This window comes from Staurois parvus, unplaced genomic scaffold, assembly GCF_062004578.1.
Source record: "Staurois parvus isolate SC_StPar_1 unplaced genomic scaffold, SC_StPar_1.0 ptg000343l, whole genome shotgun sequence".
NCBI classification, from domain to species: Eukaryota; Metazoa; Chordata; class Amphibia; order Anura; family Ranidae; genus Staurois; species Staurois parvus.
The window spans coordinates 1,899,544-1,915,217 of NW_028318139.1; the positions used below are offsets into that span (position 1 = coordinate 1,899,544).

The 15,674-nt window shown below is 39.7% G+C and overlaps 1 protein-coding gene across 2 annotated transcripts in view; it reads right to left on the reverse strand.

Annotated features, from left to right (window-relative positions):
* LOC149456907 (A-type potassium channel modulatory protein KCNIP1) overlaps window positions 1-15,674 on the reverse strand; it is a 451,873-nt gene that overhangs the window by 15,842 nt on the left and 420,357 nt on the right. For both annotated transcript variants that reach the window (XM_089684303.1, XM_089684302.1), the window contains one exon: window positions 11,358-11,420. In XM_089684303.1, the coding sequence (XP_089540429.1) occupies window positions 11,358-11,420 (63 nt within the window). The remainder of the gene's footprint in view (window positions 1-11,357; window positions 11,421-15,674) is intronic.

A 15,674-nucleotide genomic window follows, 5' to 3' on the forward strand; every position in this document is an offset into this window, starting at 1 on the left:
TTTGTACAGAGTATTACAGTGTGCAATGCGTTGTACACTGCAGTGTGCACTAAAGCATTTTACACTCATGCACTGTACACACTAACGCATTTGACATTTCTAGTGTGCAATGCGTTCGTGTGCAATGCCTTGGACAGTACAATGCATTTGCAGTATTGGTGTATGTTTATTAAGCACAGATAATTCATCTGATTTTAGTTATCAAGGAGAAGTCTTCTCTGTCCCCCTGTTTATGAGGTGGAGGACAATTGTTTTCCGAAGAGGAGAGGAGACTTTTTTTCAAGGAGATCTGTATAGATTTCCAGAGATATGTGTAGATGGTTGAGGGGCTGCATGTGATCTCCGGAGATAATTGTGATTAATGATCACCTGAGTTAAACCAGTGAATGAAAAGTGTAAAAAAACATGGATTGAAAATAATCTGCACTGACCACTGTGCTTTGTCAAGCCACATATTGGCACATTCTGGTGTCACACAGATGCGATGTGAAATTTGCAGTGTTTTCTGTGCAAGCGCTGCACCGCATCACAACCGCAACCCCTTCATGCCACCTGCTGCGGCTTTCTAGGTGAAGTTACCAACACACCAATATTGGTACACAAAGCGTATTGCGATTTGCCAAATTGGATGGCATGCCTATTCACACCCATGTGCATACCCTGAAAAAGGGTCCTGCACATTTTTGGCCCGGATGCGGTGCAATTTGAGGTGTGCAAAATGTTTGTCTCTAATTGCAACGCACACAAATTGCATGTGATTTGCCCAGGAGTGCGGTGTTAGACCACAATGCATGTATGTGAAGCCAGAATAAAAGGATGTGGATTTTGTCTATTTTTACTTGCGCATGTTAACATTATGGAAGTGCGTTATTCTTCTGTTTAACATGCTATAGAAATGCAACATGCATTTGGATGGAGTGTTTTTGTATGTGCATTTTGGAAGTATTCTAAACACACATTGACCCTAGGGCCACACCATATCTCATGCAGGCCATAGATGGGTCGAAAATCGGCCGATTTTTCGGCCGAAAATAAAATCGGCCGATTTTCGGATCGTTAGTGGGCTATTTGTTCGGCCGTTTTTCGGTATTTTGGCAGATTTTTTTTTTTGATAAAGTTGGAAAAAAACGGCCGAATTTGCCGATCGGCCGATTTTCGCGGCGATGATGGGCAAATCGGCCGATTTTTTTACTGATAAAAAATCTGCACATGAGCAGTGACCTGCAAGAGGAAGACAAAAAGAAGAAAAAGAAGAAGAGGATGATGATGATGAAGATGATGAAGAAGAGGATGATGATGATGAAGAAGAAGAAGAAGATGATGAAGAGGAAGAAGAGGATGATGATGAAGAAGAAGAGGAAGAAGAAGAGGAAGAAGAAGGATGAAAAATGAGAGGAATTCCAGTATGGCAAAAAGTGTCCCTGCAGAGAGCTCCGCTATTTCTTTGACAGTTCCTTGACATTTACAGCGGTTGCAACATTGTATCTATTTGTTTCCGAATAAAAACATCTGTATCCGAAATGGATACAAATACATTGTTGCAACCGCTATAAATGTCAAAGAACTGTCAAAGAAATAGCGGAGCTCTCTGCAGGGACACTTTTTGCCGGCTGTAGACGGGATGAAAATCGGCCGATTTTTTTTTTTACCATTGCTGGTAACGTCGGCCGCTTGAACAACCGATTTTTCATTTTTTAAAAGAAAAATCGGCTGTTTTTCTCCCCGTCTATGGCCTGCATAAGCATTAGTGTGCCTGGGGGAGGGGGGGGCCTTTGGCCTTTCCAAACACAGTAGATGCTCCAAGAATGTTTCCTTGAACTCTTGAAATGGTTAAAAAGGAAAGACACTCTAGATAGCCTGCACTGAGAATTGACTGTCATGATGACGTGTCAATGATTATTTGCTCTCATTTTTCAGGAGTGGTACTGCTTGCGGTTGAAGCTGGTAGAAATCCACCTTCACGTCCTCCACTCACCTTCACTTGTGGCCAGTGGATATTTTGTGGCCGCAGGCAAGAACTGGCATCGAGGACCTGCATAATGACCCTGGCATGCCAGAGGTGGTTTGGAAGCAGCACAGCAATTTGACCATCCCTTTCCTCTATGTTGGTTTTAGGGTGCAGAATTGCTTCTCGTTCGTGAACGGACTGTCGCCGGATATCAGAGTCCCCATATTTTCAAGATATGTTTTAGCCATGTTGGCTTATTTTTATGTTATTTTCCAAGTGTGTCGCACCTAACCGCACAATAGTGTGGTGCCATGCGTATTTGTGGCTGTGAATGGGGCTGTTTTTAATAGACGTGTGTAGGTGCAACAACGTTTTCATCATGGTACCTGCGCACATCTACATAGGGCATTGCATTTCTTTGCTGTGCTGGAAAATGTGTGTTCTTGCATGCGTTTCTGCACCACCAATGGTGTGAACAAGTCCTAAGGGCTGGTTCACACTATAGAAACAGTCTAGATGTGTTCCTGATGGGGTTTTTTCATGCCCTTTTGGCATGCATGTTTAGTGTGTTCCAGTACATTTTGGATGCGTTTTGGACATGTTTACATTGCATTTTTGTATCCCTTCCACTTATTTTTTTCTATTTTCTTTGTATTCAATGTAGTTAGGGACATGTGCGTTTTAGTACATTCAAGGACGTTTCAATGTGTTCCAGTACAGTTCTGTGCAGAAACAATGCAGCGCTGATGTGAACTATGACATTGACAACCATATAACCTTCTTTCTGTGCGTTTGTGATGCTGAAAAAGCAACTGAAACACATGTAGTGTGAACTGGCCCTAAAGGTTATTAGAGGTCAGGGAACAGGACTGACCAGGAATTGTGAATTCAATCAGACTAGTGGTGAGATACAATCAGCAATTGTATAATAATGTGAGATCTGAGCTGTAGCTGATAGAAAATGAGACACATTCACTTGATCAGTAAATAGATAGTTAAAGAGTGGGGCGGTGATCCATAGATTTGCATATGGGACAGGTGATGATGGGGTGGGGGAGGGGGTCAAGTTGTATAAGGAGACAGATTTAAAAGAGAAAAAAGTTACAATGAAATATACACGGCATGAAACTTGCACATGACCTAATTGGCAGAAGAACAGTACGCAAGTAACATTCATCCACTTTCTAGTCACTAGGCAAAATCATAATTGATTGATCAATATTCCTGCCACAACCCAGAAAATTTATCTCCATTTTTTTGGGATGTTGCCAAGACTGGGATTAGAACCCATGACCCAAGTGCTGTAAGTTCTGAGCTCTAACCACTAAACCACTGTGGGAAACACAGTTTGAGCTATAATGTAGAATAGTTACATTGTTTAAAAATGATAAAGCGAGCGCTGGTCAAATGATATAGACTAGTAAAATGGTATTACACAAGATAAATATAACCACGAACAGTAGTGCATGAACTCGTGAAAGGTCATCCACCCCTGTGACAGTGTACTACACTATTGAGCACCTTTCTGGCTCCTGTGGCTGAGCTAATTCCTCCCCAGGACCATATGGGCACCCACCCTGATGGATGGATGGATGGAGCTGGATGACTAACCCATAGCTGCCAGCATACCGCTGCACCCCCAGATGTGCGATGTGTATAACCCATGCACATTAATACTTTTTTTCTGGTGAGTGTAGACCAGTCCCAAGGGTGGTTTACCTTTCACGAGTTCATGCACTACTGTCCGTCACGGAGAGACCACACGTGCCATTCATAGGCACTCTCTGAGTTGGTACTCTCACACGAAGGACATTCCATTATTCAGGAATGATTCTATGAACTTATTTTAGCACGATTTACCAGTTTACATCATTATTGCAATTCTTTGCACTTTTTGGTTTTTACATGCGTTCATTATTGATCACATGCATTTATAGCGCTGCACTTGTCTTTAACATAGAATAGTTATGTGATTAAAGAGAATGAAGATATATAACTATATTGGGAAATTAGAAGTATATAAATTATTTGAGATATAAGTGTGAAAATGTTTAACATTTGAATATAGAATGTATGACATTCATTAGTAAATGCAATACTTTCCTGATCATTTTGGAGAAACAGCAAAAAAAAAAACATAGCAAAAGAGAATTTTCAGAATGTAATAGTACAGCTGTATTAGAATTTTCTATCAGGAAAACGCCAATGTTAATAAAGCCCGCGCTTATGCGCCATCTAGCGAATATATCCGGTATTGCACCTAAAGATGTGCCAGACAGGATACCTCATTCACTAATGGCAAAGTAGTCAGTAGACGCTCGTTAATGAGCTTGCTAGACGCTGGTCAGACGATTGATTGATTGACCGGAGTCTGCCTGAATGGTCAGACTCTGCTGATAGACTCACATCTTAGTGAATCAGGGCCTATGTGTCTGGTTATGTATGAAAAAAAGTGCATTCCAATATAAAATTTTAGCCTTCATTTTCATGTCTCCTGACATGAGTGTCACATTCAAACACGAGTACTCACATTTGCTTGAGCATTTGCCCCACCTCACAAGCTTATGCATGTGTATTATGTGGGGGGTTAGCAGGGGAGAAGAAGCTTTCACAAATCCTCCCTGCTGGAGCTCTTCTGCAAGTAGAAAAAGCGGATCATGTGAGGCAGAGAGGGGAAAGGGATGTCATTCAACCTGCTAGAGCCATCTCTCAAGCTGATGAGTCACATCGGGCAGCTTACAGAAGCCAGATGAAGAAGTGAAAGGCTTCCTAACAGGGAAAATTCGGAGCATGTGCACTGAAAGTGGCAACGCAGCAGCCAAAGGACTGGCTGTTATATCTTTGTCACTCACAGTAGGTAAATACCATGTAACAGCAGAATCAACCATGTATTTAGTACTAAAAATTAGTTAAATGAAGGCCTACTTTAGCACACAGGAACAGATGATATCTTTTAGACCAAAATGTTTTTGTTTGTGTTTCTTTAAAGTTAAGTTCACCTTTGGAACATATTATACATTACATATACACCCATATTTAGGGTGTAACATGTAACCTTTTACAATACAGCCTCATACTCCCCAATCCCCCATGTGACAGTGGCCAGGGGATCATCTTCCTACAATTATAAGAAAGATGCCACAAAGGTGGATCAATCCTACATAGTAACTCTCTGCCTCATAAAAAAATAAAGATGTGGGTTATAACCGAGACAAACCATAGCACAAAAAGAATACAGCCATAAGAGCAGGCTGTGATAAGAACGGTTCTAAATAAACCCAAGCAGAGTAGTTTGAAAGTACAAAATCCTTTATTACAAATCTTGCAAAAAAATCAAAACCTTGCAAGGTGATCAAAAACACACCACAGATAAATTAAAATCAGCAATCCGGATTGCAATATCAACAGGTTCTCAATAATATAGTGTAATGTGAGCTGCCAGTAACCGCAGGTATGCTCAAGGCAATTATCAGTAATAAATATAGCCCTATAAAGGAGATTGAAAACAATTCAATAAGTAGCTACATATAAATGACAAAGAATAGCCATCAGCATCATAAAAATGTCCTTAATGATGAAAAAAAATAAAAAATTGAATCTCAAAAGTTCCAGCTGTCCTGGGAATAAAGAATAATGAGAATCATATAGGTAATCCAGAGAGCACAATTAGGTAATCCCAATATCTTTGTAGATTGATCACGAGTCTCAGATGGTTTTAAAGACAATCACTGTCCATGGTAGTTATCGAATATTGATGAACCAGGGACTAAGAAAAAGTGAATAACTGTTCCAACAGTGAACACAGTTTACCACAGGGAATAGGCTTCGGGTAATGTATGGGTTAAGCAAGTCAGCGGCATGCAGGTATAAACACAGATCCAGTTAGAGTGACCAGTACCTAGAGAGATCACAGTTGAATCACTCACCAGGGGTGTACCCACCACTTCGTGACTTGATGGTAAGTGGTTGATCTCAGGTGTATTTCCATACACTGCAAACTGCATCAAGCTGTGCTAGTCCTCACTGAAGCCTTCCAATCATCCCTGGAGATCACTCCTATTCAAGGCAGTGTATATCGTGCAGAGCACCACACATGCGGTTCCGAGTCCACCATTGTATGCTCACATGTCTCTAAGACCACCTGTGGACATCAATTCTGGGTGTGATGACGTCATTATGTTGACACATTTCGTCCACCAATCACCGCGGACTTTGTCAGAACAAGAAGGGGTCAATTAGGTGCTGCATCTCCCTACAACTGCTCTCACTATTTAGAAGCAGATGTGCCATGTAGAGTTCCAATGCGGCCTCGTCATCCATTCACAGAGATCTATGAATAAATGCGGCAGATGACTTACAAGCTACAGTTCTCAATGAACTATGAGGGTACTGGAGAGCGCTCTTGTACTTCATCGATTATTTCTGCAGTTCAGTAACTGCCTACCTGTATGGGAGGTATGGGAAGGCAGCTGACAGAGTCTGCAGGATCCTGGCATTGCACCCACAATCTGCTGATGGCAGGTGTAATGTCTTACAGGCTGCAATGTAAAAAAAAAATGAATGCACATTTTTTTACCTGCAAAATAAATAATAAATGGCATGCTGAAAACATTGCCAGAAGTCTATAGTTTATTTTAGTGGATTAGTAGAAGCTTGGGCATTAAAAGACTTTTATTAAAACTGTTACTTTCTGGGGGATTATTTTATTCTTTCTGCAATTTGTGCCCATAAAGGTTAAAATAGGAAGGAAATGCGAGTTCTTTTGAATATCTTCCTAATGAAACCCCTTTTCAAAAGTGTCTGTGCTATTTACTCTTTTAGTGTACCCTCCAATATGGGATATACACACTTTCCTCTACCTAGTAACCATCCAAGTTTGCCTTGGTATAAAGAATATACACACTTCTGTATATGGTATCTATACAAAAGATGGCCAGACAGAGAGGGAAAAGGAGCACGTTATATTTTACAATCTATTATTTGTCTGTTAATTTATGTTGTAAAAGTTAGCAAATTCCATGGGTTGTACTTCTTTTCCACATGACTGTATATCCAGTCATTACTGCCATAGCCCCCACTGCATGTCTCTAGCTTCCCAGCACTAGCATTTTACCATGCCTTTTTTCCCACACATGACTCTTCTTGACTACCTCCATTCCTTTGCATTATTCATTCAATACTTTTATGTCTTCATTCTCCTTTTTTTATTTCCTGTCCAGTTACCTTCTTCACACTGCGCAGTGGTGCATTTTGGTTTTGTGCTGCCCTAGGTAAGACTATAATCGCCCCCCCATCTACATTTGTCCCACCCCTTCCTATTGAAGATTCACCCCTTCATCTATAATCCCCACCCCTTCCTCTTTAGGCTCCACCTCTTCTTATTAGAGCTCCATCTCAGGAGTTGGTCAGAGACTGTGGACAAGATACAGGAGTAGGTCAGAGACTGCAGGCATGATACAGGAGATGGTCAGAGACTGCAGATATATTACAGGAGAAGGCCAGAGACTGGAGGCATACTGCAGGAGGTGAGAGACTGCGGACATGATACAGAAGATGGTCAGAGATTGCAGACATACTACAGGTGAGGTTCAGAGATCAGAGATATACTACAGGGGAAGATCAGAGACTGCCGACTTGATACAGGAGATGGTCAACGACTGTGGACATGATACAGGAGATGGTCAGAGACTGCAGACCTGCTACAGGAGAAAGTTATAAACTGGAGACATACTACAGGAGAAGGTCAGAGAATGTGGACATGGTACAGGAGATGGTGAGAGACTGCAGACATGCAACAGGAGAGGGTCAGAGACTGCAGACATGCAACAGGACAGGGTCAGAGACTGGAGACATATTACAGGAGAAGGTCAGAGAATGCAGAACTGATGCAAGAGATGGTCAGAGACTGCGGACATGATTCAGGTGAAGGTCCGAGACTGTGAACATACTACAGGAGAGGGTAGAGACAAACTTACACTACATTATGCTACAACCTTCTTCTTTGACATGACAACACTGCTCTGAAAGTATGTGGTGTCAAGCCATGCCCACTTAAAGCAGAATTAAACTGCACCTGAGCATCACAAACCAAAAATGCTGTTTAATTAATGTTTAATACTCAGAGCAACTCACCCATCTAAAATGCCAACAGTAGATAAGGATTTTCAAATATGCACCTCATGAAGTCATTAAATCAATATAAAATCCATATACATAAAATCAATACTTTTTTTGTTTATTACAGTTCATGTTAATATCCCCATTTCTAGTTGAGAGACATAGAATAGGTAGATGAGAGAAAATGTAGTATCATTCTGGCTAGTTCAAGCAACTGTTTGTGTTTCACTTTGATATTATATTAGGTGGATTGTCGATCAGTTGTCATCCATACAGAATACATTGCATATTCACAGATTGTGAGCTCATAGTGGTGGTGAGGTGACAATGTTTTTGGGTTGCTTTGGTCTTGGTTGTTTTTTTGTTGTATTTTTGGTTTTCTCTTTTGGTTTGGTGGGTTTTTTTTGCTTTTGTTTTATTTTTATGTTTGCTCTGACTAGATGATTGTTGGCTCCTCTGTGATGGAAACTTGGGGGTAGCAGTTTGTCCTTCCAACATGTGTCCCTATGTGCGGGGCAGCCAGGGAGCATGTCCAGTTTTCTTGAAATGCCAGGTTTGTGGCTCCAGGTTTGCACTTCCACCTGTGCTCCTCCTTGGAACGCATATGGCCAAGATGTTTACCCTCTCTTTCCGTTTCAGATGATGTCACTTCCAGTTTGGCTCCCCTTTCCCATTGGTTGGTTTCTTTGCACTTTAGCTGTGGCAGGAAAATGTGGACCTGACCCCCCCCCCCCAGCCGAGCAGAGTCCCCCCCACCTCTGTTTCCTCTTTTTCATCCTCATAAGCAGCAAAATGAGCATAGCAATCAAATTGCTTCTGTAATTCTTTTTCAATTATTACACTTCGACGAAGGTCAAAGTCCTCTCACTGAACAAAGAAGCAGGCTCTGAACAAGGACACAGGAAATGGGAAGGCACAAATGCACTACGGGTAGTCAGGGGACCAAAAAAACACAGTTGCTATTGAAATGGCAAGAATGTACCAAGAATGAAAGCGGCTAAAGACAGCGGCATGTAAACACAAGTAATTGCAATGAACAACCACATGTGACCGTTGTGCCTGGAGTCTTGGAATTTCAAAATAACAAAACATGCTTTTACCTGCAGCAGAACAGCTGCGTAAAAGTGGCCAGATAAAGGAGCCAGAGTAAAAATGTTTCTTGACAAGATTAAGATTAAGATTTTTATAAATATACTTAGATTCTCCACTTCTTTATCATAGAACCCTAACAGTTCACTTTGTGTTATGGATACAAAAAATTATTTTGAAATAATCTTACACTGAAAACTAAGTGAATTTTTTTTTATCAACATAAAAGTGATTCAAATACAATTATCAGTGGAAAAATGGGAAGCAAATTTAGGAACCGCTTACTCAGATATCCATTGGCAACAAAAGGTTAAGCTAATTTAAAAATTCATACTGTTCTGCACATTTGTAATCATATCTAAAACTAACTCACAGATGGTATATCACACCATAGAAGTTATCTAAATTTAACTCCGAACCAATACTAATTACTATGAATTATCCCTTTTACATATCATATAGGTATTGAAAATTTCAATCTCTTAGATAAGAACCATATTAGTACATCTGATACTTGCCACGAAAATTATTATACTGTATATATTAGATAGAAAATGGAAGACTCGCATTCCACCTACATTTTGAAAATAATTAATAAACTTAATATCCAATGTGCCATGGAGTGAATGCTGGCTATGGAAAATAATTCCTACCTCAAATTCCTTCAACAGTGCAATAGCTGGCTTCAACATCCTAAATACAACCTAGTTCACTAATAAACCTACACTAGAATAACCATTCTTTCACTATTAGGATTGGTTTACAACTTTTTGCACCCTTTCTGTTGTCTGTTCTTATTTTTATTTTACTGTTTTTGTTTTTATTCAGGGTACGCTATTTTCAGATGACTAAATAATTATCATAATGATACAGGTGAAGAGATATTAACAATCTCATAGATAATTTTGCATTACCAAGAATACTTAACATATTTGTTAAAGTAGAACTAGAGACACAACATTTTTTTTTTTCATATTCGATAGAATAAGGGAGGATTATAACCCCTGTCAGATTTGTTTACGCCATCTGTGTCCCATTATTGCCTTCACTTCTTGTCCCATAGCCAAACAGGAAGTGTGAAGAAATCCCTACAAATTGAATTCCTTGAGGATCCCCATGTCACTAAAACTAGTTTCCCCAATGGAAAATGTTCCCTTTATTACTTTTCTGGGGACAAAGCAAAATTTTGAATTGCATTTTACTTTCACTTTCAATGATAATGGTCAACAGGACAAATAGAGAGGGTGAATCATCTTAATGGTGGCACAGACAGCATTAAAAACTGACCAGCATTCTAATCCCTCTCCACTCTATCCAAAACTTAAAAAAAAGTTTTTCCTTTAGTTATACTTTACTTTTCTTAAATAAATACTGATTACTGGCATGAGCATAATAGAGAAAAAGAGATATGCTATCACATGAAACTAAATTTGTGATGTACCTGGATTAACCTGTACAATTTAATGTATTGCTGTTCTGATGGCAATTTATGTGTACTCCTGATAAAATGTCATTAAAAAGAAAATCTTAAAGGAGATTCCAGATTCTGATAAATCCCCTCCCACATACCTCCACATCCAACAGGCCAGGGATGTTAGGAAGAGGCCTTTTCCCCCATCAATATGGGAACACATTGATTTGCCAGGGGTGCTCTCTTGGTAAAGTACCCTCCCCGTGTTTAGCTCATGTGGGCTAGTATTCTTTCTGCAGGTGGTGGGCTTGCGCTCATTTTCCCCCCTTAAGCCTGGCAGCATGCTCAGATAAGGGCCTAGTATGGATTGGGGAGGGAACCTCATACTTTTTTGTAAGGGTTGCCTGTTAAAATCCATATTGACCCTCACAAGGATAAGGGTCTGGTATTGATTTTGTGAGGGTATGCATGCTTTTTGTTTTTGTTTGTTTGGGATTTTTTTAGGTAATAAAGGAGTTTGTTAAAGGTGTGTGTTTATTTACATTTCTTTTTTGATTGAATGATGTAGCCATGCAGATTTCAAAAGAGACAGAGGGTGCAGGATAGAAGGGGAGAGAGGACCCATTTGCACCACATTACATGTTAAACCCTACACACATATAACATGGTTCAAAAGATTTAGTTAGGCTTTTAGCATGAACTGTTACATTAATTTTAAGTCTAAAATATTTTGAAGTGTAAAACAGATTTTGCACTGTGCTGATCATATGAGTAAATTAAATAATGTCTTACCTCTTGGCATGATTCAATGAATTCGTCTAAAGTTACAACTCCATCCTTATTTTTGTCCATTTTCTGAAAGGGAAATTATTTCAGTTAAAAGCTAAAAATGAGCAAGAAACATTACAACCTTGCTAAAATGAATAACTGTAGGTAAAACTCCATAACCAAGCCAAAAAAGATAAATCTATGTTTTTTTTTTAATTTTCTATCAACTACCACATCCTCTAGAAAATATGTATTTTAAATAATCTTAAAAATCTTGTTTTTTAAATGCTAAAATGTTCCAACATATAAAGAAAAACAACATTATTTGTTGCCACATCACAACAATTTTGAAATATAGTTTATTATTTAAAATAGAACTATAGGCAAAACTTTTTTTTCCATTTTGGATAGAGCAAGGGATTTCCCTTCAATTCTTGTCCCATAGCCAAAACAGGAAGTCAGAGGAATTCCCTGCAAATTAAGGACATATCTTCTCTAATACTTTTTTGGGGAAATCCAAAATTTTGGATTTTATTTTACTTTCATTTTCATAATGATAATGGTAAACAGGATAAATATGTTCTCTCCCCTCTATCCAAAACTACAAAAATGTTTTGTTTAGTTTAGTTTAAAGCATACTTGTTTAATTATAAGTTATTTATTAAATCGTTCAGCCAAATTCTCATTTTCATAATAAAACATCTTTCATAAACCACTTAAGAGCACTTGTACAAAACATCATCCTGTGACATGCCTGTTGTTATAGTCTTATACTTAGTGGTCCAATCTATGAGCTTTACATTATTTCTATGTGATGTGGCGGTAAATTATGTTTTTTTTTTAACAAATGTATTTTAATTTCAGGGTAGACTGGACGTTGCTCTTTTTTATTAAATTGTCTTGGCATTAGGGAGCTGGAACTGCAACAGGTGGTTTACCTTTTTACACCCACAATATGTATATAATTTGTCCCCCACAATATGCCCTGTGCTGGAGATCCTTCAGCTGTCATTTAGTGCAGCTGGGGGCTCTCAATCCCGGCTGTCACTGAGAATCACCAACCACCATGGTTCCCAAGCATGTGATCACCATATCAGCTATGAAAAAAATTAAAGCCATCATCCTACAGATGAATACCATCATGCTGTAGTGTGTATCTGCATTGCCATAGTTATAGTGCTGTAATTATTAGAATACAACATTTAACACAAAAAAAATGAATTTTTTAAAAATGTTTAAGAATTTGTAAGTCTATTATAAAAATAAAAAGGGATTTTATTCAAACAGCGTGCCAAACAAATGTGATAATAGCTTATTATAAAATTGATTTAGGGTCAGGAAAAAGACTTCCAGCCACTCAATTACTGTATAGCACATCCACTCTGAGATAGAAAGGTAGATGTGCCCTGCTTCTGGATGGTGTGGCCTGACCTCTGCTTGTACTGCAGAACGTGCTTGCCTCCCATTACCTCTGCCTATCCTTTCAGGCCTGCCTGACATTTTAAATAAAGGGGAATGTTTGCCTACATTTACTGGCAGCTATGGCAATAGGATAATTAATGTTGTGGCTTGTTGCACAATACCTTACCACAAAATAATGTGGTGATAAACTGCAAAAAATGCTTTAGCAAAATAAAATTGTGAACTATACCTTCTCCCCCAAAAAATACAGTACATCTTAAGCATCAAAGCCGTATTTTTTTAACCTATCAGATGATAAATGTAAATATGAAATAATAGAAAAACATAAAAAAAGACTGCAATTGGGGGGGGGGGGGGGGGTCACAGCAACTACAACTACAATTGCTGGTGACACACACAAAAAAGTAGTACTTCCAAAGTACTGTTGAGTCTCTGAACACTGCTGGGAAACAACCCTCTTATGGTAAGGTGGCTGGCACATAACAAAGCCTCTGTTTTTGGCTCTTCTAAGCCAGCTTACCTATGCCCAAAGGCATTACAGAGAATTAGGAAGTTCTGCAATAGATCACTGGGACTGTGAGCCTGGGTTCACACTGATGCAATGCGGAATTCGCAGCGTTTTCTGTGCAAATTCTGCACCGCATCATAATCGCTGTGAGTGTGTATGTTAAGAAAACACCCCAAAATCGGTCCGCAAAACGCAGTGCGATGTGCAGAATCACATTGCATGGGTGCGAACACCCATGCGATTCGCTTCTAGTGTAGACTAAAAAAAGGGTCCTGCACCTTTTTGGTGCGGATACGGTGTGATTTGAGCTAAACAAAATGTATGGCTCCAATCACACTGCACTCAATTCGTATGTGATTTGTACAGGAATGCGGTGCGGTTACTGTGCGAATCACATGCGATATGCCGCACCGCATATGTGTGAGCCCAGCCTGAAACTCGAACATGCAAGGTTTGTGTCAAATCCATTGCAGAGCTAAACCTGAACCTCATCGCTAGTTCTCAAGGGTAACAAGTACTACCCTTATCTGGAGCAAAAAATGCCAATTTTGATCTGTATTTGTGAAATGCACATCTAACATCTGTAATTATTACTGTCATTTTTACTATTAGGAATTATCCTGTTAGAATATACAGTTGTGGCCAAAATTATTCAACCCCCAATGCTGTAAAGGGGTTTAGGGACTATAGTGTACATTTGGAATTGTATTCAGAATCAAATCCTACAAGGACGTTGTAACTACCCAAATGCAACTAAAATGACATCAATTGTTTATGTAATACAGTAGTAAATGGTTCTTATGTGGTTTCTTCATTGCCACAATTATTCAACCCCTTAAAGACTACCACTCTGAAGAACAGAGGTTCATACAGGTGCTTTCCATCAGGTATTGAAAACACCTGTGGATGTCACCGAGCAGCAATCAAGCATAATAAGCACCAATTAGGCAGCTTTAAAATGACTGTGATACTCAGCTCCTTCTAGACATTTACTGGTGTGGTTACAAACATGGTGAAGGCAAGAGAATGGTCCAGGAAGACAAGAGAAGAGGTGATTTCTCTTCACAGGAAGGGCAATGGCTATAAGAAGATTGCAAAGATGTTAAACATACCAAGAGACACCTTAGGAAGCATCATTCGCAAATTCAAGGCAAAGGGCACTGTTGAAACGCTACCTGGTCGTGGCAGAAAGAAGATGCTGACTTCGACTGCTGTGCGCTACCTGAAGCGTAGAGTGGAGAGAAGTCCCCGTGTGACTGCTGAGGAACTGAGAAAAGATTTGTCAGATGTGGGTACAGAAGTTTCAGCCCAGACAATAAGACGCACACTGCGTAATGAAGGCCTCCGTGCCAGAACTCCCAGGCGTACCCCCTTGCTGTCTCCAAAGAATAAGAAGAGTCGACTGCAGTATGCCAAAAGCCATGTGGACAAACCACAAAAGTTGTGGGATAGTGTTCTGTGGACTGATGAAACAAAATTAGAACTGTTTGGGCCCATGGATCAACGCTATGTTTGGAGGAGGAAGAACAAGGCCTATGATGAAAAGAACACCTTGCCTACTGTGAAGCATGGTGGAGGGTCAATCATGCTTTGGGGCTGTTTTGCTTCTGCAGGTACAGGGAAGCTTCAGCGTGTGCAAGGTACCATGAATTCTCTTCAGTACCAGGAGATATTGGATGGAAACGTGATGCAGTCCGTCACACACCTGAGGCTTGGGAGACGTTGGACCTTTCAACAGGACAATGATCCCAAGCATACCTCCAAGTCCACTAGAGCATGGTTGCAGAGGAAAGGCTGGAACATTTTGGAGTGGCCATCGCAGTCACCAGACTTAAATCCGATTGAGAACCTCTGGTGGGACTTAAAGAAAGCAGTTGCAGTGCGCAAGCCTAAGAATGTGACTGAACTGGAGGCCTTTGCCCATGAAGAATGGGCGAAGATACCCGTAGATCGCTGCAAGACACTTGTGTCAAGCTATGCTTCACGTTTAAAAGCTGTTATAACTGTAAAAGGATGCTGTACTAAGTACTAAGATTGAATGTCACTTGGGGGTTGAATAAAACTGATAATGCTGTGAGCACAGAAAAGACATTTGTGGTTATTTCATTATAACTGTTATGTTATATTTGTCTGACCTACAAGTGCCTCTTTAATGTAAATGTAAGCAAGATGACTGAATGATCAAAAGCAATGTCAAACTGGCCAAAACACTCAATTTCAGTGGGGGTTGAATAATTTTGGCCACAACTGTAATTATTGATCAAACAGCAGATTATGTTTCACATTGTAAATTCAGTCTGACTGGCAGAAAGGCTGACTAAACAAAAACATTTCACACATTCCTAAAGGGTAAGTTCCCCTTTTTAACAAAAAATAACAATTAAAATTTTTTTGCAGGTAAAAAAAATGTG